This window comes from Nicotiana sylvestris, chromosome 12 (genome assembly GCF_000393655.2).
Source record: "Nicotiana sylvestris chromosome 12, ASM39365v2, whole genome shotgun sequence".
NCBI lineage: Eukaryota > Viridiplantae > Streptophyta > Magnoliopsida > Solanales > Solanaceae > Nicotiana > Nicotiana sylvestris.
Genome location: NC_091068.1, coordinates 25,998,060 through 26,023,131, shown reverse-complemented (window position 1 = coordinate 26,023,131; position 25,072 = coordinate 25,998,060). Strand labels below are relative to the sequence as shown.

Sequence of the window (25,072 nt, the reverse complement as noted above, 5' to 3'; positions counted from 1 at the left end):
TCAACCCTCATCATTATTGACATCAAGATTCAACAATACGACCTCCAAAGGGTCCTCCACATTGATCATTGCACTGGTATCATCAACTATTACTACCGTGACAAGGTCCACAAAAGAGCAAACCTCAGAACTATTGGGCTGCTTCATTGACTTGCAAACATGAAAGACCACTTTTTCAATACCCACCTGGAAGGTGAGTTCCCCTGCTTGCACATCAACTAAGGCCTTCCTCGTATCAAGGAAAGGTCTCCCCAATATGATAAGAACTTCATAATTCACCTCACAATTCAAGATCACAAAGTCAGCTGGCAAGATAAATTTGTCCACCCGGACAAGCATATCACCAATAATACCCAATGGTCTATTCATCGTTCTATCTATCATTTGTAATCTCATGGAAGTTGGCCTCGGTTTCCCAATACCCAAAGTCTTGAAACCTGAGTAGGGCATCAAATTGATACTAGCCCCCAAATCACATAGAGCCTTAGCAAACTACGCACTTCCAATGGTGCAAGGAATGGTGAAAGCACTGGGATCTTCAAGCTTCGAGGCCATTGAATGCACTATTGCACTAACTTGGTGAGTCATCTTTATAGTTTCACAATCCATAAACTGCTTCTTTGTTAAAAAGTCCTTTATGAATTTAGCATAGCCCAACATTTGTTTAAGAGCCTCCACCAAAGGCACATTAATGGATAAGCTCTTCATCATGTCAATGAACTTTTTAAACTGATTCTCATTTTTCTGCTTCGCAAGCCTTTGAGGATAAGGTGGAGGTGGCCTTGGCAACAGAGTCATGGCTTTAGGCACAACCGGCTCCGGTATGTCTATTACGTGTTCCCTAAACGGGTTCACGTCATTTTGAGTTTCCACCTCGGCATCTTGAATATCAATCCTCACTTCTTCGTTCGCATTGTCATCAATCACATTTTCAACCACCAAAGGAATTTCATCTTCTTGCAACTCAACTTCATCACTCAAAATTTGCTTTTATTTGGAGGCATTCACATCACCGCCTCTCCGACTTCGTGTAGTTACCACCATAACATAATTATTCCCACACTTTGGGTTAACTACCGTATCACTAGGTAAAGCCCTCTTAGGATGAGTATTCAAAGACAGTGAGATTTGGCCTAACTGCACCTGTATTGTGGGAAGTCAACTGCGCATCAGAATCTGTATTCTTTTTCATCATCTATTTGAACATCATTTCCATTCTTCCCATGTCATTGCTAGAAGAACTAGGACCTTGGAATTGAAATGGGGGTGGATTGTTCGGTTGTTGGTACATTGGGGGCCTTTGAAAGACTTGCCCTCGATTTTCTTGGTTTCCATTATTCCATCCACCTTGATTGTTGTTACCACCCCAATTGTTGTTATTACCATTACAATTCCTTTATTGTTTTGATTGTTGTTCTGATTACCACAGTTATTGTTTCGATTGTTGTTCCCCCAATTACCATTGCCTTGTTGTTGTTGATTACCCTAATTGCCTTGGGGTCTCCATTGTTGTTGATTGGAAGAATTGCCCCTTTGGCCTTTATAATTGTTCACGTATTGCACCTCTTCATTCTGCCCATCATAACTATCATCTTAAAATCCACCACAATCATTGTCAAATTGTTCCGAATTCCCTTGGTTTTGTTGACCTCTTTGTCTTCTTTTGTTGACAAGCATGTTGACACCCGCCATGGCATTTACTTGGCGAGAATTTTGAACTTGTTGCAATTGTACCTTTACTAGTTGGTTCATTGTAGTTGTCAACTCAGCTATAGCTTGCCCATGATCATGTAACTTCTTATGCAAATGAGTAACCGTGGGGTCACCCTAGGGTACATTGGCTCTACTTTGCCAAGCAGAAGAAGTGTCAGCCATCTCATCAAGAATGTCACAAGCCTCATCATAAGACAGCTTCATAAAGTTTCCCCCCAACAAGTTGGTTCACTCTGCATTGATTTGTTATGTTAATGCCCCGATAGAAAGTCTGTTGGATCATCGCCTTAGTCATATCATCGTTGGGGCATTCCTTTACCATTGTTCTATAACGCTCCCAAATCTCATGCAAAGGTTCCGTGGGCTCTTGCTTGAAAGCCAAGATCTCATCTCTCAATGCTGCCATATGACCTGGTGAGAAAATTTTTGCAATGAACTTGTCTTACAACTTATCCCAAGTAGTGATGGAATGGTTGGGAAGTCGCTAAAGCCAATCCAATGCCTTCCCTCTAAGTAAAAATGGGAAGAGTCTCAACCGCAGTGCATCCTCGGACACATTAGTTTGCTTTCTCCCCCAACAGGTATCCACGAACCAATTGAGATGTTTGTAAGCATTTTGATTGGCAGCGCCTGTGAAATACCCAAGCTGATCCAGTAATGTTAGCATCACATTGGTTATTTGAAAATTTCCATCCCGGATTCAGGGTGGGACAATAGCACTTGCATAGCCTTGGTTCGAAGCACTCTAGGAGCCACTCTTGGAGGTGGTGGGGGAGGGTCTGGAATATTATCATTGACCTGGCGGCCTCTCCTTTGTCCTTGAGGCACAATAGGGACCTCATCTTCAACATTGTCATCTACTTCCTCCCCCGATGGAAGATCTCTAAGAGGTGCATTGTTTAAGTTTGTTGCTATTTTGTACCTGAAGTTGCGACACAAACAAATTAGTAACATAGAAGGAAAGAAGAACAATACACAAAACTATTTAGATAGATAGCCAAAACTGTTAGCTCCCCGGCAACGACACCAAAAAGTTAATCGAGGCCAACCCTGCACTACTATTGAGTAGCGAGAGAGGTTGAAGCAGCTTTTACCCGATGAGGTCGGGATCAATTTTCACAGGGAGCTAGATATTGGAGTTGAGTGTCTATCTAAAGTGGACTTGCGTATTTGCTCTTAATTGCACTTCTACACATTTTTAGCTTTTGATTATGATTGTAATTTTATAATGCTACAATGATAAATTAAGCTAGATAAGACTAAAGTTAAACTATTGCGAGATGTTCAAATAATTAAAAGGCACTAGGGTAGCGACTTTCACCTAGGTGATCAATTAACGAATTCTTGAGTCTAAAGCTAGATTGTCACATTTGAGGAGTATGATATAACCATTGCACGGTTCTACTCACTCTATACCTCTCGGTAGTTCGAGTGATTTTTCCTGAATTGACTTTCTCAAGACCAATTGGGTATGCAAATTTGCACAAGCAATCAAGGTTCAAGTCGGGTATTACTATCTCTAGGTTTAACCCTTTAATTGGGGCTATCAATCTCTTGAGTACGCCCCAATTCCTTGTTGGACTAATTTCATGGACTTAGGCTCTCTTTCTCAAGAAGAGCCAAAGTCTACTAGGCAAAAACTAATGTTTGTAACCACTAATTCACAATTAAAACCCTAAATTAACCCAAATATCAAATACCCATAGACAATCAAGCATCAAAACAAAAGATCCATCAATTACCCACACTAGGGTTGAGCCACAACCCTAGCTTATGGGTCTAGCTACTCATAATTAGAGAAGAAAACAAAGAAATAGATGAAGAGAAACTCATAATAATTAATTGCTAAATTAAACTTGAAGATTCAATGTTGAAATCACGCTAAAATTACTCGAAATCGCTAAAAGGAACGAAGTTACGAGCGCAGCTCTTGATACAATACTATCTGATGACTTAAAAATGGGAAAAGAATCTATTTATAGTAAGCTAAAAATCTTGGACAAAAATACCCCTACGGCGGACCGCACAAAATCGAGTGCGGCCGCACTAAGGCTCTAGGCTTGAATAATCAACTCTCTGAATTTGGGCAATGCGGACCGCACGAAATCGAGTGCGGCCGCGGTGGCTTCCATTGTGGTCCGCACAAAAAGGATCGAGGACCGCGGACCGCATTGAGCTTCACCCTCCAAAACACCACCTCTCTGAACCTTGGCTCCGCAGACCGTATGAAATCAAGTGCAGCTGCGGTGAACTCAATGTGTACCGTACAAAACCCTTTGCGGTCGCATTGCCTTTTGGCCTGAACAACAACCTCTCTAAACTTCACTTGTGCGGACTGCACAGAATGGTGTGCGACCGCACTGGCCCTGTTTGACTGAGCTTGTCTTGTTTTGGTACTTGTGCAAGTTTCACTCCTTTTTGAGCTGGTTCTTGACATCTTGTCACCTTGTTGATCAAACCTGCAATCAAGCACAACTTGTGAGCCTTTGGGACTATTTTGTACACATTTCTAATCAAAACTTGAGCAAGAAGAAGTGTAAAATGCATCATGTTTCCTAGTTATCACTTGACTCATACCTCTAGCTGGATGATCAGGCAGTGGAGCAACCGGTGCCAGGACCATGGCACGAGAACTCTGTTGTGGCATGCTTCTCAACAATCTTGGACAAAACCTCCTAATGTGACCAATACCCCCTACACTCAAAATACCCATCCTGTTGATGTGGCTGTTGAAGCTGAAACTGACCTGAACGTGCAGGATAACCATGGTGGTAGCTCTAGATCGGAGGTGCACTAATATGAGCTGATGGTACACTATAGGCTGGCTGCCCAAAATGAGATACATAAGGACCACGACTCCCCAAAGCAATGTGAGATGCCTGAAGCGCTGACTAAAATGGCCTAGGAGGAAGGCCTCTACCAAAAGTACCCCTGCCTCCAGATGAGGCACCATTGAAAACACCATACTGACAAGGCCTCTTATCAGACACCGACCCCCTCTCCTAAGTATGAACCATCTCGATTTGTCTAACAATAGCTACGGCCCTCTGGAAAGAAATATCATCTCCAGTCTCATTGGCCATATGTAGCCTGATACTGAAAGTTAGCCTATCAATAAATCTCCCCAGTCTCTCCATCTCAGTAGGGAGTAAAACAATGGCATGGCGAGGTAAGTCCACAAATCGAGTGTCATACTGGGTAATAGTCATACTACCCTGCTGAAGGCGCTCATACTACCTGCGGTAATCCTCTTTCAGAGTGAAAGGAATGAACTTCTCTAGAAATAGCTTTGAAAAATAATCCTAAGTAAGTACAGGCGAACAAATTGGACTAGTCAACATATAATCTCTCCACCATCTTTTGGCAGAACCGGTCATCTGGAACACTACAAAGTCGACTCCATTGGTCTTAACAATACCCATGTTGCGCAATACCATGTGGCAATGGTCCAAGTAATCCTATGGGTCCTCAGAAGGTGCACTGCTGAAATGAACATGAAAGAGCTTGGTAAACTTATCTAGCATCAACAAGGCCTCAGAACACATAGCGGGTCTATCACCGACCTGTGCCACAACAACCGGCTGGACAACACTAACTGGCTAGGCTTTTGGAGTCTGATATAGGGAAGCCACCTGCTCCAGGGTGTGAGTAACGGGAGTCTGTGCTCCTTTCCCAGCCCGAGAGACGGTTGGTGCCACCGAAAATGTACCAGTTTGGGCCGCATTCTCGATAAGGCCCACCAAGTGGACTAGAGCATCCTGAAGCACTAGAATGGCTATGGACCCCTCCGGGGCCTGAGCTGGTCTGACGGGTACGGTCTAGGCTGGGACCTCCTCCTCATGATTCACTTCAGGCTCCACTGCAGGTGTTGCTACCTGTGCTCTAGGTTGATCTCTATCTTTGCCTCTGGCTCGACCTCGGCCTATGCCCATGGTAGTAGCTGCCATAGGGGGGATCAGGATCCTGTCCGGCTGCAAATGTTGTGCGTGTTCTCGCCATCTACAAAAGAACAAGACTAAAATGGCTCAATCATCAATAAAAGAATAAAATCGCACGATAAAGAAGGAAACAAGTGAAACTTTTCCTAAAAATTCATAGCCTCTAGAAGATAAGTACAGACGTCTTCGTACCGATCCTCCAGACTCTACTAAGCTTGCTCATGACTCATGTGACCTAGGTAACCTACTGCTTTGATACCAACTTTTCACGACCCGAAATTCCCACTCTCTGGACCATGATGTCGCCTAACATTTCACTTGCTAGGCTAGCCAATGTTAAATATAATTATTAACCATTTTTAACAATTCAAGCCAAATAAAAACCAATAAGCTGAATAAACTAAAATAAAGTAAATAAACTAATAAACGACAATATCCAAATACAATCCTAAAACTGGTGTCACCAATACACGAGCGTCTAAAGTACTACAAATAATAGTCAGAATAAAAGAATAATTGTCTGAATCGAAATAAACAACTAAGGTAATGTAGAAGGAAACTTCAGGGCTGCGAACGCGATGCAGTTGTACTTCAAGTCTCTATCAAGAACTGGATCCGAGCAAATCTACTGAACACCAATAGGACCCACTCAGAAATCTACACAAAAGTGTAGAGTATAGTATGCGTACAGCCGACCCTAGGTACTTTGTAAGTGCCGAGACTAACCTCGACGAAGTAGTGAAGAGGCTAAGGGGGGCCATTTACAATAACCGGTACGCAGTATAATAATAATAATAATAATAATAATAATAACAATAATAATAATAATAATAATAATAACAGAAAATTAAAGTAAGACAGTTAATTTATGAAAACAACTCAGTCCTTGTAATTAGAGAACCAAGAATAACCGATCTCATAATTGCATGTAACAATGCTTGAAACCAACACAATAACAACAACGAACACAACATATACAATTTGTTGCGACGCACAACCCAATCCAACCGTACAACACAATCCTCCCTTATTTCACCATAGCATCATTTATCGATATCAAGAATCATATATAAAATCCGTTGCAGCATGCAACCCGATTCCACCATATCATCATAATCAATGTTATAATACTCTCTAATTTCACCATATCATAATTTATCAATATCAAGTATTACGTACACAACTGTTGCGGTGCACAACCCAATCCCATCATATCATTATAATAAATATCAAAATCCTCCCTTATTCCATCACATCACAACCGTTGCGACGTGCAACCCGATCCATAAACATTTTCAATAAATGTAATCAATCCGATAGTTCAATTCATAAGAATCTCTACAATTAAGGAATATGAAAGCAAAGCAATAAAAGAAACTACGCATTAATCAGAAGAATGCTATAAATAATACAAAAGCAACAAGACAAGTCAAGTAGTGACAATTAAGGTATGCAAGTAAGACAATTAACACAAGTAGCAATTAATCACGGAGTTATGGAAGGAACGAACAATTCAATACAAGAATAATTAATGACAAGTAATAAACTACGACATAAAAAGCAATTAAAGAATGTAACAGATAAGGCATGTAGTGAGATAATTCATGAAATACGAGAAAGACATGGAAACAATCAATTTGACGGTGTATATACACTCGTCACCTAGAATATACGTCGTTACACACGTAAATCACATAACATATAGTTCAAGGTTTCATAATTCCCTCAAACCAAGGTTAGACAACACTTACCTCACTCCACGATCAACTTAAAACTCAACCACGACCTTTCTTTTTGAACAAGACTCCAAACCAACCAAAGCTAGCAAATTATTAACTAAATGATTCAAAATAAGCTTTAGAAACTACCTACAAATGAAAGAGGTTCAATTTAGATCATTTTTGAAAAAGTCAACCCCGGGATTGCTTGGTCAAATCGAGATTCGGATTAAAATTCGATTATCCATTCACCCACCGAGCCCGATTATGTAATTTGTTTTGAAATCTGATCACAATTCGAGGTCTAAATCTCAATTTTACAAAATCCCTAATTCTACGCAAATCCCTAATTTCTACCATGAAATTCCTAAATTTGATGTTAAAATCTCATGAAATGTAATGGGTAATTGAAAAGAGATGGATTAAAATTACTTACCAATGAATGTAGGAAGAAGAGTCTCTTGGAAAATCGCCTTTAGGGTGTTTTGGGTTGAGAAATTGTTAAAAATAAGTTAAGTCTCATTTCCTCCTCTTTTACCCAGTTGTGGATGTCGCAATTACAATGTCTTATTCGATATTGCAAACATCGCAAATGCTAGAAAAGAGTCACAAATGCGAACCCTGTCTCAGAGCCACAGAAGTCGCAAATGCGACATTAAGCTCCATCCTTCGGAAAATGCAAGCATAAACTTCGCAAATGCAAATCAGTCAATAGTGGTCAATGAAAGCAATTGTGACCACTTCCTTCACAAATACGAAGGTCCATAATTTGTAAATGCGAACAAAATATCGCAAATGTGAGGTTCACCCAATCCAAATCATGCTAAAAATGCGAAAATTTGTTCCCAAAAGCAAGGCTCACATTGCGAGCCAGACCTCGCAAATGCGAGATATGCAGCAGAGCACCAGCACCAGCTATTCCAACCTTAACCAAACTCATCCGAAACACGTCCGAAACTCACTCGAGCCCCTCGGTGTCACGACCCCAAAACTATATGTGTCGTGATGGCGCTTATCGAGATATTAGGCAAGCCGCCAACTCATAAGGCATCTTTAATTCAAAACATACTGAAATAGGTTTAACTAAATAAAATCTCATAATAACTGGATGAAAATACTATAACTCAATACAGAATTTCCCAAAAATTTGGGTATCACTGAGTACATGAGCATCTATGCAATAACGTGGTTTGGCTGCTTAAAACACTATATAGGAAAGTAGAACATAACAAATTAACAAACTAAAGGGAAAAAAAGGGAGAGTCAAGGTTTGTGGACGCCAAAGCAGCTACCTCGATAATCTCCGAACTGATAAAACTCCAAAATCAGCAACCACCATGCCCGGAAGTACCTGGATCTGCACACGAAGTGCAAAGTGTAGTATGCATACAACCAACTCAATTAGTAACAAGACTAACCTTTGGGATGAAAGCAGTGATGAGCTCAACCAATACAATCCAAATACAGAGTTTAACAATACGGAAATGACAGGAAATATGACAATAATATCTCATAGAAACTCATAATCTGTTGGTACACAGTATAGGAACGTTGACATGCTTTCAGGTTTAACAGTTAAGATCAATAAAGATAAAATGCCAAGTATGATTGATTGGGGAATATTACATCTCTATATCCACATGCCAATGTACATATCACATGTGATGCAACACAATAAAAACCGCACATACTCACACTCTTTGAATACTCAATCTGGCTGTCTTAATTCTCGCTCATCACACTCAGTCACTTAACACTGACGGTACCTTCACTCACTACTGGTATGTCAAACTCCAGGGGGCGATTCCTGTCCAAACATTAATAATAAGCCAATTTGGCTTGCTGTGGTATGCATCCCGATCCCATAATGATAAATCCTAAAAGGACTACTGTGGCGTGCAACCGGATCCACATATAAGCCATAAGACCTGCTGCGGCATGCAGTCCAATTCACAAATCTCGCTCACAACACGACTCTCAGGATCCAACTCAGTCATCAATCTCTCCAGTCTCTCAGACTCACAAATCTCATGCTAATTAGCCCAAACAATGATTTATATCACATCAATAAATAGTAACAGAGACTGAGATATGATGTGCAAATGATGGATGTGACTGAGTACAAAATTGCTATCTAAGCAAATAATTCAACAACAGAAATGACCATACTGGGTCTCAACAGGATAAGCATATAGCCTAACATGATTTCTAACATGAATCTGCAACTCAATTACTCTAACACATAGAGATCACATGAATGGCTACAAGATTTGATGGCTACACAGTACCACAAAATCGACCGGATCACAATTTCTATGGTGAACACCCACACTCTCGTCACCTAGCATGTGTGTTTCCTCAACACCAACCACATAACACATAATTCAGGGATTCATACCCTTTTAACCAAGTTTAGAAGTGTTACTTACCTCAAGCCGTGCAAATCTCTACTCCAGTAAGCACTTGCCTCGCGAATCGGCCTCCAAAGGCCTCGAATCTAGCCACAACCAACTCGATTAAATCAACTCAAGCTATAGGAATCAATTCCATATGCAAAAAACTAAGTTTTTTAACAAAAGTAAAAAAGTCAACTCAAAAAGTCAACCCCGACCCCACGGCTCGGAATCCAATAAAAGTTACAAAATTCGAACACCCATTCGATCACGAGTCCAACCATATCAAATATACCAAATTTTGACACAAAATCGTCACTCAACTCCGCAAATCTTTCTCTCAAATCCCTAGCCCAAAACTCCCCAAATTTCACCTTAAAAACACATAAACTACGTGAAACATTCAATGGGTAATCAATATTATTGAATAAAAATGATCAAAAGTGGCTTACCTCAAGAAAGCACGCGAAATACCTCTCAGAAATCGACCCAACCGAGCTTCTAACGTCCAAAAGACAAAATCTCGAAAACACTTCGAACATATACACTGCCTAGGAAATCCGCACCTGCGAAGCCACTAAACCACTTCTGCAGTTCCGCTTTTGTGGAGTCTTCATCGCTTCTGCCACTCCACAGTCTCCTACCCACTTCTATTTCCTCGATCGATCATACACAAATGCGCATCCGCATCTACAGAAATCCTTCCGCACATGCGCTCCCCAGGTCCCCTCTCCAAACTTCACACCAGCACCTCCACACTCTGAATCTGCGATCTCGCAGGTGTGGCCAGTACCTCGCACCTATGCTGTCTCATAGCCCCAGCTGAAACCTCTTCTATGATGCCTCCTTTGCTTCTGCAGTCACGCACCTGCGACCAAATCCATCGCATGTGCGGTCGCACCAGTCCAGAACTCCCCACATTTTTCTAAGTTTAATTTTCAATCCGACAACCATGAGAAATCCACCCGAGGCCCCCGGGACCTCAACCAAATATATCAACACATCCTAAAATATGATACGAACTTAGTCGAGGCCTCAAATAACCTCAAAGAACATCAAAAACATGAATTGCACCCCAATTCAAGCCTAATGAAAATGAAATTCCAACTTCTACAATCGATGCCGAAACCTATCAAATCAACTCCGATTAACCTCAAATTTTTTACACAAGTAATAATTGACATTATAGACCTATACCAACTTTTGGAACCAAAATTCGAGCCCAGTAACTACAAAATCAACTCACAGTCAAACTTCTCAACTCTCCAAACTCCTAATTTTCCAATTTTCAGCATTTCAAGCCACAATCATCTATGGACCTCCAAATCGATATTCAGACACACTCCTAAGTTTAAAATTACCATACGGAACTATGGAAACAATCAAAAATCCATTCCAGTATCGTTTACACCTAAGTCAATATCCGATCAACTTTTTCAACTTAAACTTCCAACCATGGTGCTAAATGTCCCAATTCATTTTGAAACATCCCCGGAACCAAACCAACTACCCCGATGAGTCACATAACAACAATTAAGCATAGAATAAGCAGTAAATGGGAGAACGAGGCTACAACACTCAAAACAATCATCAGGTCGTTACGCTCGAGCTCCAAACAAAATATGTAAACAAGTGTAATAATATCATACAAGCTTGCTCACGCAATCAAATCACTAGAACAATATCTAAATCTACGAATCAATCCTCAAAATGAATAAACTTTCAAAATAAAACTCAAGAACACTAGAATAACATTTAATTGTCCGAATCTTGTCAAATCAATATCGAATTGAACCAAATTTTGCAGACAAGTTTCAAGTAGCAATATAGAACTATTTCAGGTTTTTACATCAAAATTCGAACCAGTTAGCTAAGAAGTCAGCTTTCGGTCAAACCTTGAAATTCTTCAACTTTCAATAATGCTAGTTTTCGGCAAAAAGAGTCAAAAAAAAGTTAGGGACTTCCGAATTAAATTTCAGGCATACGCCCCAGTGGCAAATCACGATACGGATCCATCGGGACCGTCAAAATACTAATCTGGGTCATTTTATATAAAATATTGATCGTAGTCAACTCAAATCACTTTGAGGTTAAAATTCACATTTTCTTTAATTTTTCACATAAAATTTTTCGAAAAAGATATGGACTGCGCACAAAAATCGAGAAAGGCTAAACGAAGCTATTCTAGATCTCGAAATATAGAAATGAAGGATAAAATTCAAAATGACCTATCGAATCATCACAAACAATAAGTTCAAATATGCGGCCATGTGATTTGATGCTCCTGAATCATCAATCTAGAAACCTTGAGTAGTATTAGATATACCTGTCATGTTTGCTATCTGAGTTGGCTCATTCTCCTTGCTCAGTAATTTGAGAATCTATTGGTAATGCTCTTAGGTAAAAACTAGTACTATTAGTATTAGGCGGAATACATATGGAGACACTTAAAGTTGGCATGATCTTTCATTTAGACACCTGAACTTAAGAGAGTTCCTATTGAGCACTTATACTACCCGAAACTTATTCCAATTGAGCACTTATTTGACAATCAGCCAAACTTACAAAGTTTGTGAAATGCACTCGCTGCTGACGTGGCGAATGAAGAATAATAAAAGGACATATATTATTTTGAGTAAAAAAAAGGAAAAACTATGTTAAATCTATTTAATAAACAAAATAATTAGTGGTCTTGGTGTTCTTCATAATTTTCATGTATGTTCTTGTTCCAAGCACGATTTTAATCCAAATTTTTAAGAGTAACTCCACCAAATTTGTTATAACTTCAGCTAAACATTCCCCACGACGACCCGAAGACAACCCCGATATTAATTTTCCAAACTTTCATCAAATCAAGTAACCCATTTAAAACCTTCAAGCTTTTTAAAGATCCATTAATGGTGGATTTCATTTAATTGTAGTTCTCTGCAACAAGGGGATGCGGCTGCTGCTCTTGACTTCTCCAACCTTAAATCAAATCCAGGATTTACAAGAAAAATTAAAATCCAATAATAAAAATTAAAAAATCAAAAATTGAAGAACATTGAACTCTTGTTAAGAGGGGAGCTCGTTGGAACCCAGATCGTTTTCCTAGGGTTTTGGAATCTTTTCTATGACCAGCATGGGAGAAGAAGAGGGGAACTCGTTGGTTTTTTGGAGAGGATGAGGTCGCCGATTTCTTTTGCCGAATTCTGGCAGTGAAGAGACGCAGATCTGTTTTGTTTTTGAGGGAGAAGATGAAGGAAATAAAAAAGAAAAAATAAAAAATCTGTTTTTTTGGGTCTTCACGCACCTATATCGGGTGAAATTCACTTTATGTGCCAACTCAGCAAGAAGTGCTCAATTGGAATAAGTTTCGGGTAGTATAAGTGCTCAATAGGAACTCTCTTAAGTTCAAGTGTCTAAATGAAAGATCGTGCCAACTTTAAGTGTCTCCGTATGTATTTCGCCTTGGTGTTATTATGTTATTCAGGTTTTCAAGCTGCATCTCCCTTTTATCATTCATGCTCGCATTGTGAGCTGTAGGTAATTGGTTTTGGTTCTCAAATACATCTCTTCTTCTATTGTCAAACCTAGAATTGGGGGGGGGGTTATCTAATTAGCTTGTAACAATTTTCCCTCTTATGTCCCTTTATATGACAATAGTCACAGTACATATTAGCATTCTCTTCGGCCTCATGTTGGTTGCATTAGCTGCAACTAGGGCACTACTGGCACCTTCCATGGGTCCACTCCCCAGAATTCTACTCTGTGATATTAAAGTCCAAGTCATCCTCTGGCTTTCTTCCTGTATGATTATAGAGTATGCTTGATCAAGTGTAGGAGTGAGATTTATCATTAAAATTTGACTCCTTTGAGGTGCGTATGTGCCATTTAATCCCATCAGGAACTTCATCAGTTTTTATTGGCGTAGGAAATCAACAAACAACCTGGACCTCACATAATCACAACCATTGGATGGTACAATTGACTCGAATTTAGCCTACATATCATTCAATTTCGAGTAATATATCGACACACTAGAAATTCCTTGCGTTAGGCTACTAATCTATATGTTCATATGATAAACTTTTGTTGCATTTACCTTGTCAAAACGCCCCTTGAAGGCTTCCCACACCTTTTGTGCATTAGAGGAATACACGATTTCTTTCCTTAATTCCTGTGCTACAGAGCTCGGTATCCATGATTGAACAATGGTATTGCTCCTCTCCCACTGGTGCAGTCAAAAGTTATCAGCTACATAAGTCTCTCTAACACATGATCAATTTTGTTCTTCACAAGCAGTGACATCTTGATCGATCTACTCCAGTCCGAGTAATTTTCCGTTCCAATCAACAATTGTGGCACTAGTGCAACACCCGGTATATCGGGCGGATGCACATAAAGAGGATCATTGCAATCAAGCAATTATGAGCTTGCATGTGAGGTTCATGTTGTGTTCTAAGGCATATTAATTGCCATTTCTAGGTATTAGTAAGAATTCAATACGAAATTTAGTAATAGAGAAAATTAGAATGAAAATTAGGGAAGTCGAATCTGATGGGAAGAATATCAGATCTGAGCTTTCTACGAGATTGTTGCAACCAATCATTGTGAGCCTAGCTCTGATATCATGTTAAAATAAAGATTCCAGCAACGATTGATGAGATAGAAGCTCGAGGATGGAGAAGAAGAAATTGACAGCTAAGAGAGGGAGAGAGAAGCAGTCGAAGAGATATTTCTACAATTTGTTTTCTGTTAAGTATGAAATGAGTAATACACACACCTATATATAATTACTCTCTAAATAGATAACCACCGACTTTACTTTTACAGTGCTAACTGATAACTAATTTCTCTAACTAACATTTCTTCTAGAAGAGTACTACTATAATTACGTGTTGTACAACCATGTATTTCAACAAGATAGTTTTCCTAAAGAATCTCTTAAAACCATACGGCCTTAATGAAAAATTGGAACATAATGGAAGAGAAAGATTTGTATAAGTAATACTGTACTAATTATGTTTGTACGGTTACTTCAGATCCAATTGATTATGTTTGTACGGTTACTTCAGATCCAATTGATCAATATGAGTCAATTTGCAACAAAAAGATGTAAATTAAATTATAGTATTGTTTTGCACTTACAAATTACTGATAGTACTTAACGTGTCTCAATATTATTTTATGACTAAAAAAACATTTTCTTTAGACACTTTTCTGAAAAATATGCAAACAACCAAGCTTATATAAAAACAAGATCTTCAAACTTCTCTGGAAAAGTTTGCACGTCAAAGCAGGTAAATTTAACTCTTGTAAATTGAATTAATTCTTGTCCTACTGTACTTTTTAAACTTTTTACTCAATCAGACCAAACAATAAATTTTCCTCCAATTTCCCTTCATTTATTTACCCTTCTTCCCCCCCCCCCCCGTAACATCCTTTTTACTACACGAGTGAAAATAATGTTTTCTTCTTCCAGCTTTATTTTAAGATCAATTTCCTCTTTAACTTTATTTGACATTTTTACTCTCCTGTTCTTGGCAGTGTCTATTTTGCCTTTTACCTTGCCAATCTCTTATGTATTTTTTCTGGTATTATGATATTTTAATTCTTTTTCACCTTTAGTGTTTTTACCTATAACCCAAATAATGAAATAATGACATTACTTATTGTAAATATAATTTTAAATTCAGTCAAAGTATATATGGTGGTGTCTTTTTTTCAGCTTTGGTATTAAATCGACCAAAAAAAAAAAAAATCTTAAAGGCAAAATCGACAAATTGATACTTGTGACAACCCAAAGGGGTCATCACCTGTTTTCTTATCCATTCTGTGCTTCCGAGGCCTTGAAAACCTCATTTAGAGTCGTCTCGATTTGCGTGCGCAGTCTCGTAGCTGGAAAGCTTAAATATGAAATTTTGTGAAAAATGCTAAGTTTTGATGTTAAAATGAATAAGTTTGACTTTGGTCAACATTTTGGGCAGACGGACCCGGACCCGCAATTTGACGGTCCCGGGGGGTCCGTAGGAAAATATGGGACGTGGACATATGTCCGGAATCGAATTCCGAGGTTCCAAGCCCGAGAAATAAATTTTTAAGTAAAATTATTTTCTGAAAATGTTTAAGGAAATTGGAAATGAAATCTGATTAGAAAGCGATGGTATCGAGCCCGTATTTTGGTTCCGGCGTTCGGTACAGGTCTTATATGTGATTTAAGATGTTTCTGTGAAAGTTGATGAAAAAACGGATATCATTTGACGTGATTCGGACCTAAATTGCTAAAGTTGATAATTGATGAAGTTTGAGAAAAATCCTTTGATTTTGAGGTTTAATTCGTTGTTGTTAAGGTTACTTTGGCGATTTGATCGCACGGATAAGTTCGTATGATGTTGTTGAGTTAGTACGTGTGTTTTGTTAGGAGCCTCGAGGGCTCAGGTGTGTTTCGGGAAGTATTGAACTTGTGGAAAAGTTGCAGATTTCTGCTGTTAGTGCCCAGGGATTTAACCCTTCGCGTTCGCGTGGTCCCTCTCGCGAACGCGTAAGGTAAAAATCCCAGGTGCCCAAATTCTTCTTCGCGAACACGAACGCGAAGCTGAGGGGGGAGACCATTCGCGAACGCGTCCCTCCACTCACGAACTTGTAAGGTGCTGGGGAGGGGTCACCAAATTATTCACCGCGAACGCGGCCACTGGCACGCGAACGCGTAAGCTTGAGGAGCCAAAGCCCCGCGAACGCGAGCCTTTTCACACGATCGCGAAGGCTTAGCAGGTTTGACTCATCGCGAACGCGATGAGCCTGTCGGGAATGCGTAGAGTAAATTCGCCCAGTTAATTTTTAAAATCCAGAAAAGTAGCCTTACGGGATTATTGCAAAATTTCATAAACCCCTTCTTCTCCAAAGCTCTTAGGCGATTTTTGAAGCATTTCTTCACCATAACCTTTTAGGTAAATAATCTTTAACTTATTTTCTTCATTTTTCATTAACACCCACTAGATTTCTAAGCCAAAAACATGTAATTAAGGGTAAAAATTAGAGATTTGGGTAGAATTAGAGCTTTTTGATTAATTGTGATTTAGACCTCGTTTTAGGGTCGAATTCTGAAAATAATTATATATTCGGGCTAGTGGATGAATGGGTTATCGGATTTTGGTTCGAACCTAGTGTTTTGACCAAGCGGGCCCGGGGTCGATTTTTTGATTTTTGGGAAGAATACTTGGAAAGCTATAATTAGGCATTGGATTCGAATTGTCTAGCATTTATTGATGTTATGAAGTCATTTGTGTATAGATACAATCAATTTTGAGCCGAATTCGAGAAGAAACGCGGTACTTGAGGATTGAATTAGCCATGGAAGTTCGAGGTAAGTATTTGGTCTAATCTTAGCTTGAGGGATTAAGAGTTGAGTCCTATTTGCTATGTGATAATTGTTGAGTACGACGTATAGACATGGTGACGAGTATCTATACGTTGGTGTCTAGCATGACTGTGAGTCTTTATGTTGTGAATATCCTGATTTTGTTGTGTCTTTCATGCCTTAGTGATGATTTCTTTATATTGTGAAAAGCTTGCGAAAGAAATTATGACCTTTGAACTTCGAGGAGCATTGACTCGAGTTATATTACAAAGTGTGAAAGTATATGAGATGATTGAACCCTTTGGAGCATTGACTCAAATGGTAAAGTGAGTTATGAAGTAACAGTGAAAGAAAGAGAAAGAGTTATTAAATTGTTCCTTGTCAGGATGTTTGTTGCTTCGTTGATTATCTCCCTTGCCGGGATGCTGAGATTATTGATATTATTCCCTTGCCGGGATTTAACTATTTAATTGTGTTTCCTTTCCGGGATTTCTATTGTTATTTGTTTACTCCCTTGCCCCTTTGTTTGTGATTGTTGTTAGGGTGAGGAAGAGCGTTAAAGCACGAAGGGTGATGTCGTGCATTGTTTGCTATGGTGAGGAAAGAGTGTAAAGCACGAAGGGTGATGTCGTGCCGTACGATGTGCCATTCCGTACAAATTATCAATGACTATATGGTGAGGAAAGTGAGTAAAAGCACGAAGCGTGATGTCGTGCACACTTTTGTTATAAAATATTGTTTGGTGAGGACGAGAGTAAAAGCACGAAGGGTGATGCCGTGCACATTGTTATTGTATGATTGCTTTGGTGAGAACGAGAGTAAAAGTACGAAGGGTGATGCCGTGCAAATTTTTGATTTCTGATTCTTGATGATATTCTAGTTATGTTGTTACTTTCCTTACTTGATGCTTTCTATTTGGAACCGTTATTTCCCCCACAACATGTTTTCCCCTTCCCACATTTACTGGTTATTTCTGCATTTTCCTTTCCGCTGTATATATTTAAATTGCACAGGTTTATTTGGTAGTCTGGTCCTAGCCTCGTCACTACTTCGCCGAGGTTAGACTAGACACTTACCAGCACAAGGGGTCGGTTGTGCTGATACTACACTCTGCACTGTGTGCAGATCCCGGAGCAGCTTACGGACAGTAGTTGGAGGGCTTCCTTCAGTCCACCCGGAGACCCAAGGTAGACCTGCAGGCGTTTGCGGGCTCTGGCGTCTCCCTTTATCTCTATTCCCTGTTTTATTTTCTTTCGTTCAGAAACAGTTTATTGTATTTTCTTCAGGCCTTGTTTGTAGTGACTCTTAGACAGTCTGTGACACTGTGACACCAGGTTTTGGGGTATTTGAGATTATTTTTTTTAAAAGTTGTAATGGACGTAGCCTTAAGATATATAATTGTTGACTTCTGCTTATTTATTTAAAATTCCACTTTTATCATATTATCGACTTGTGTTTGTTAAAAGAAGCAAAAATGAAAGTGCAGCAAGTAATTAAGGTTTGGCTTGCCTAGCTCCCATTAGTAGGCGTCATCACGACTCCCGAGGGTGGGAAATCCGGGTCGTGACAAGTTGATATCAGAGCTCTAGGTTATATCGGTCTCACAGTTCACAGACAAGCTTAGTAGAGTCTGAGGGATCGGTACGGAGACGTCCGTATTTATCCCCTCAGAGGCTACAGAGTTAGGAAAAATTTCACATTTATTCTTTTTTGTCGTGCGGATTTGTTTCTTAATGCTAATTGAATTTCTACTCTATTCTTTCAAAGATGGAGAGAACACACGCTTCCTCATCTACCGCTCAGCAGCCCGAGCCCCCAGTAGCAACTTCTACTAGGGGCAGAGGGCGAGGCCGAGGTAGGGGCAGAGCTCAGCCCCGAGCAGCAGCACCATTGGTTGTTGATACCTAATTTTTCCGGTATATTTTTATATGCAAAATACTTCCAAAATAGCATGTATATGCATATATAAGTATGTACTTTTGTTTTAGTATTTTTTTTTTAATTTTTAAAAAGATTTTTTAAATCAATTTATTGCCCTATTTTAACAGTACAAAAACCAATAATTATTCCTTGAATTATCATTTTGGTGATTAACTTATTTTATTCTCAAATTTATACAAAAATAGATCTAAGGTAATTTTTGCACATTTTTATAAATTTATTTGGTATTTTTAAAGCTAAATTGTACTTAATTGCAATATTAGGCTATTTTAAAATTTAATTACGTTTATAATTACAAAATTGATACCAGTATTTTTAATTTAATATTTGTACATTATTAGTTAATTTGGTACCTTTAATTTGTTTCCAGAAAACACTTTACTATTTTTTATAAAATAAAAAGGGAAAAGTAGCCATTTAAAATTTAGCCCTAACTATTTCGATTCTAGCCAAATCAGCCTCCCCAATTAATCCAATTTCAAACCCCAAATGGACTGACCCAGTTTCAATTTAACCTGCCCCTAACCCGTTTATTTTACTCGCCCGACCTTCCCTTTTGATCCAGGCCGTTGATCATTGATCAACGACCATAATTCACCCTTTCCTTTTTTAATTCACAAACATCCCCCAACCCTAATTCATTTCACCTAACCCGCAGCCCCTGAAACCCCTCCCCTCTCTCAAACTCTCTCGAACATTCCCTAACCCTAGCCGCCTCTCACCGTCTTCAACCTTGAAACCACCGGAATCCATGGCTTCTTAGGCCATCGGAGCCCTATACTCACCTCCCTTTGCTCTTATACACTTGATACTTGAAGATTCGAGGTTTGACCTCGAAGGTTTCCACCCAGGCCTCTGCCGATTCAAGGTTCCACGGCCCTCTCCGGCTCTGTTCTGGTATTCCATGGTGGTTTAAGCCGGATACTGACCTCTCCGACTCAGATCGGTGACCTTTCAAAGCTTTTCTCGTCTCTAGGGTTCTTCTGAAACCCCAACCCTTCGAGTTTTTCTTCGATTTCTTTAGATCCGTTGTGTATCTATGCTCTCCTTGAGTTTTCAAATGATTTCCCTAACTTTTCTTTCTAAACCGTTTCTTTTCCGATCTAGGGTTTTCTGAGAAAATGTTTAAGTATTTTCTGATTTTCTTATTTCTTTTATGTATATTTGCTTCTACTATGATCTTGTAGTTTTTACCATGTTCTTATATGTTTATTGTACTGTGTTTTCCTATATGTTTTTCTGTTGTACTTTGTCAGTGTTCTTGTGTTCTTCTAGTGTATTTTCCTACTAAGTTCTTAAGTTTCTTTATTTGCTTTCTGCTGAGCCCTGTTTAAGTTTCTTCTAGCATACTTCTTCTACTGTTCTTATCAGTATTTTCCATTGCTTTGAATCTTTCTAGCGTGTTTGCATGTTACTTTGCTATCATGTCTTCTCATGAGTTCTATTGTTGAAAGAAGCATGAAGAAGTTTCAGTTCTTTTCTGAAACTTCTAAACATGTTTCGATTCAATTGCTTGCCCTCTCATCTTTGCTTTGTGATTTGCCCTAGCTAGTGTTTTTATTTCAAAAGATCCCTAAATCTTTCAGACTAATTTTGAGTCTCTGAACTGATTTTGGACTTCCTTGTTTGCATATGATTCTGACTCTTTCACTAAACTCTTCTACACTGAATTTTCTACTGATTTTACAACGGCATGACAATTTTCTTTCATGCTCACATGCTCCTTATATATGATGAACCTCCCTCTAAAGTGACTTTCAAATTTTGTGATTAGTTTGAACTTCCCTCTGATTTTGGTCTGATTGATTTCCTTCCATTGTTTGCTGATTTCCCTTAAGTTAAAACCTTCCCCATCTTTCTGACCCGGTTCATTCATAACAAAGTCTCAGACCTCTGATTTCACTGGTTGTTAATTGATCTTCTTACCTTATTTGCACAAACCGTGTATTATCAAAACCCTGTCCTTAAATGACTTTTATGTATTCACCCCTAATTGCCTACTTTGTACAAAGTGTTTGATTAATTCCTTTCCTTAAATGGTTTTACCCATTTGAATCTGAATCCCTTAGTTAAGGGAGGCCTTGTGTAATTGATTGACAATCAGTTTTTTAACTATTTTTTACCTTATTTCTGCCTGATTTCTACATTATAAAAGGCACAACCCTCTTTCACACACTAGACAGGAGAATCCTTCTGAACTCATACTCTCTCACAATAACATTCTCTTATTGTCTGCATTGTGGCCTGTCTGCAAGACCTACTGCTTTTCTTTATTTGTTTTTGTTGAAACTAGTATGCCCTAATTTAAGTTTCAGCATCATCACAATGTGTTTATTTACTGCTTTTCTGTATCCATGTCTACTTTACTACTTCTGCAAAGTTGAATATTTACCTAGCATGTTAATTTCTTCTGCCTATTTCTGTTGTGAACCCCTGCCCCAGTTTCCCTTTATGTGCTTTGAGTTATAGTTTAAAACATGGCAATATGCAAGTTATTTTTCATGGTTTGAGCTTTATCCCTTAGGGGATCCTAACCTCTAAAACAATGTGTTCTAACATGCTTGTGGGGTGTGCCAGCATTTCCCATTGCTAGGTATTCCCACTAGCCTGTCCTTGCCTCTTTGCCACTTCCTCTTTCCCTCTTTCCCCCTCTCAGAACTCTGCACTTGCACTCACTCTTAGCTTCTAGGTTCTGCCCCTCTCCTGTGAGACTTGCCTTGGGACCTTGAGTTCCCTCTGAACTTGGACACTTGAGGGTTGACCCTTCCACACTGCACTATGACTTAATCCTGCAATGCACTTGGATGTGAGCACTGTACGGAGTCCATATGAGGCTTTTAGGGAACTCTGACACATCCTGATGAGAGAAAGGCTTTGGGTCTTGATCTTGGGAGTTGGTTTACTTTATACTTCAAACAGGAAGTCTGAGTTAGGCTCTCCTTGGTTGTAATTTTCAATTTTTTGATGTATTTTCTCTATTTTATTTTTTTGATTGTAATAACTTTGTAATAAACGTTTGGGGTGATTAGTGAAAAGGGAGGGGTAACCATGCATGCAAGGGGTAGATGTCTTGCTCATAGGGTTTTCTGCACTTTTGCATTTATACAGATACCCTGCCTATAGTTTCTGCACTTCTGCATTCATGTAGATGTTCTGCTCGTAGGGTTTTCTGCACTTCTGCATTTATATAGATACCCCATCTATAGTTTCTGCACTTCTACATTCATGTAGATATCCTGCTAATAAAATATTCTGATTTCTGCATTCACATAGATAACTTGCCTACAAGCTTATTAATATTTGCATTCACATATATAACTTGTCTATAGGAATTTCTGCATTTCTTCATTCATAAAGATAACCTGTATTTATGAATTTCTGTATTCATGTAGATAACTTGACTATAAGAACTTCTGCATTCCCATTAAGATACCATGACTATAAGAATCTCTACATTCGTATATAGATACTATGTCTATAGGATGCACATGCATGTAGATAATATGCCTATAAGTCCTTTCTAATTCTTGCATACTCGCCTCTCATTTGGCAAACATGTTATAGGTTTTAACAACCAGTGAAATCGATATCGCGTTCGTAATAAAATGCAGCACCTAGATAATGTGTTTTAAGTTAACAAACACATCGAAAGCATGCCTATAAGGGTTCTAATCAAATCCGAATCGCTTCACTCACTTGTAAGTTTAAACTGTCAGTAGTAATGCATTATCGATTGCAGAACGTGTATTATTCTAACCTATCTGTAATCCGTTTACCTTTTCATTTTTGAAATCAGTAGAGCATGCCTATAGGTCTTCGTCTAACACTTAGGCAAGTCATAAGGCAAACTTGTCTGATTCTTATTAACTACAACCAGCAGGCAGACCTGATTCGGATTTCTTATCTGAAATACGTAATAAATCAGTCTGTCTCAACCTTTTAAGTTTTAATCATACCCTAAGCAGTATGTGCAAGACATGCTAAACTATGTGCTTTTCTTTGGTTTTAAGGAGGTCTGTTGAGCCTTATTTGTTTATATGCTTTCTCCCCAAACTTACCACATGTGTGTTTTATTTGTCGCTTTAGAATTTTGCCTTTGAAACTATAAAGCCTAATACCCCTTCCCTTTAGGATTAGTAGTCCTAAGTGCCTCCGAGATTGATAGGAATGGGACGGGTAATAGCATGCAATAAGTAACCGAGACCAATCCGCGCTTTAATACCTTAATGGGGTGGGAAGGGTAGATATGGATATGATGACCACGCGATAATATCTCGTGTAACCCCTCATTGAGGAGTGATTACCAGATGTTGTGTGGGGTGATCCATATTATTTATAAACCTAGGACCCCCTTTTCCTTTACTTGTTTATTTCATTGTTTACTTTCAAACTATTTTCTCAAAATTCTACTTTTCTTTTGTTTTCTTTTAATTTCACCTATTTGTAACCCTTATGTGCAAATCCCCTCTTATTTGATGTCTTACTCGCCTTCATGTTATTTATACTTAAAGTCACAACCGTAGCCTGGTCGGGAACCACATTAGTGGATCCTGAGGGGTACCTAACACCTTCCCCTCGGGATAATTTCAAGCCCTTACCCAATCTCTAGTTTCCTAAATCAAATTCTTCCTAGTGTCCTAATGCACTCAAATCATTAGGTGGCGACTCTTCAATCCAAACCCAAGTCCCGAAAGGGAATGAGTTGTCCTCCCAAATGTCATGAACCCGCTTCCTTGAGGAAAAAGGGGGCGCGATAGCTTGGCGACTCTGCTGGGGAATTTTAGGCTTTTACCATTTCAAGCTATTACTGTGACTTTACATTTCTTATGTGCCTTATTTGTTTAATACCTTTAAGTATTTAATTCCCTCTTCTACTGCAAAAACTAACTCGTTTCTTGTTTCTTTCCTCTGTTTCTTTTACTGCTTTCCTTTATGGCACTCCTTTATTACTGTTTTAAATTATTGTAATTATTACTTTATGAACGTGCAAATACGTGACAACTTGTTTTAGTTATTTCATAAGCATGCTTTCAACATCATATTCCACTCGTGCCAAACAAAAACCTTAGCAACGCTTATAATGAGTGGTTGCGCTCCTCCTATATTCTCACCCTTTAAATCCGGCAAAGGTGTATTTGTGGTAAAACTAGTCGATCAATGGTGTAGTCGACGGTTCCGTGCCTTTCCCTCTTGAGTTATCCGCTCAAGGGTACCAGTCTAAAACCCCCATAGAAACCTTACTCTGTTTATGCATCATGGTCAAACCTAGCCGAGTTAGTTATGTTGTCCGCATAATGACTTTTTAAGATAGCCTTATCCAAAGTCCACTGGGTTTCCCAAAAACCCAAACGGACACTATCACGTTTTGTGCATTTATTTGGAGAACAAAATGCTTTTATGCTAATTGTTGATATTAAATAGTCGAGTCTGATAGGGGTATGGTCTTAACCCTTTTGTTTTGCAAAAAATGAGGCACGAGGTCCCCAGTTTTGGTATGATTAGCACACCCACACTCTTGCTAGACTGGTGGAGGAGTCTTCCATCGAATGACCAAATCAATGAGTGGAAAGAAATGGCTGCCAAAGCTAATGAAAAGTTGGAATATCTGGAATACAGTCTATTGGAATTGGAAGGAAAAGTGAGGAAGAGAGTCACCGACTGCCAGAACGCTGAGGGAAACGAAGGAGAACACCTGGCAAAGGCATTTTTACTGGTGAATCTACGCGAACTTGAGGATCTAATCAACGAGAGCATTCAACCTGAGGAAGGTCCTTCTAGGACCAAATAGATAGGAATTTACTTTTCGCTTTATAAAATGTAATAAGGCCCATGACCATTAGTGATATTTTGTTTCCTGTTATTTAGTGTCGATTTGGGATTCGTCTACTTTTTATCAATAAAATGAGGCATTTAGCATTCTAAATTCTCCAAATCAATTTGTCGCTAGGCCTATATCGGGCACAACGAGGCTCCTAAATTAGGACGTGATTTACATTCTTGCACTATGTGTTTAAATATCGCAACACTTTC

The 25,072-nt window shown here is 39.0% G+C and overlaps 1 protein-coding gene across 1 annotated transcript; it reads right to left on the bottom strand.

The window, feature by feature from the left end:
• On the bottom strand, positions 1–369 carry LOC138882810 (uncharacterized). The gene has a single exon (XM_070163443.1). The coding sequence runs from the start codon at positions 367–369 to the stop codon at positions 1–3; it is 369 nt and encodes a 122-aa protein (XP_070019544.1).
• Positions 370–25,072: the final 24,703 nt, after the last annotated feature.

Bases quoted from the DNA above. Each gene is read 5' to 3' on its own strand.
- LOC138882810 (XM_070163443.1), bottom strand. From the start codon at position 369: ATGAATAGACCATTGGGTATTATTGGTGATATGCTTGTCCGGGTGGAC.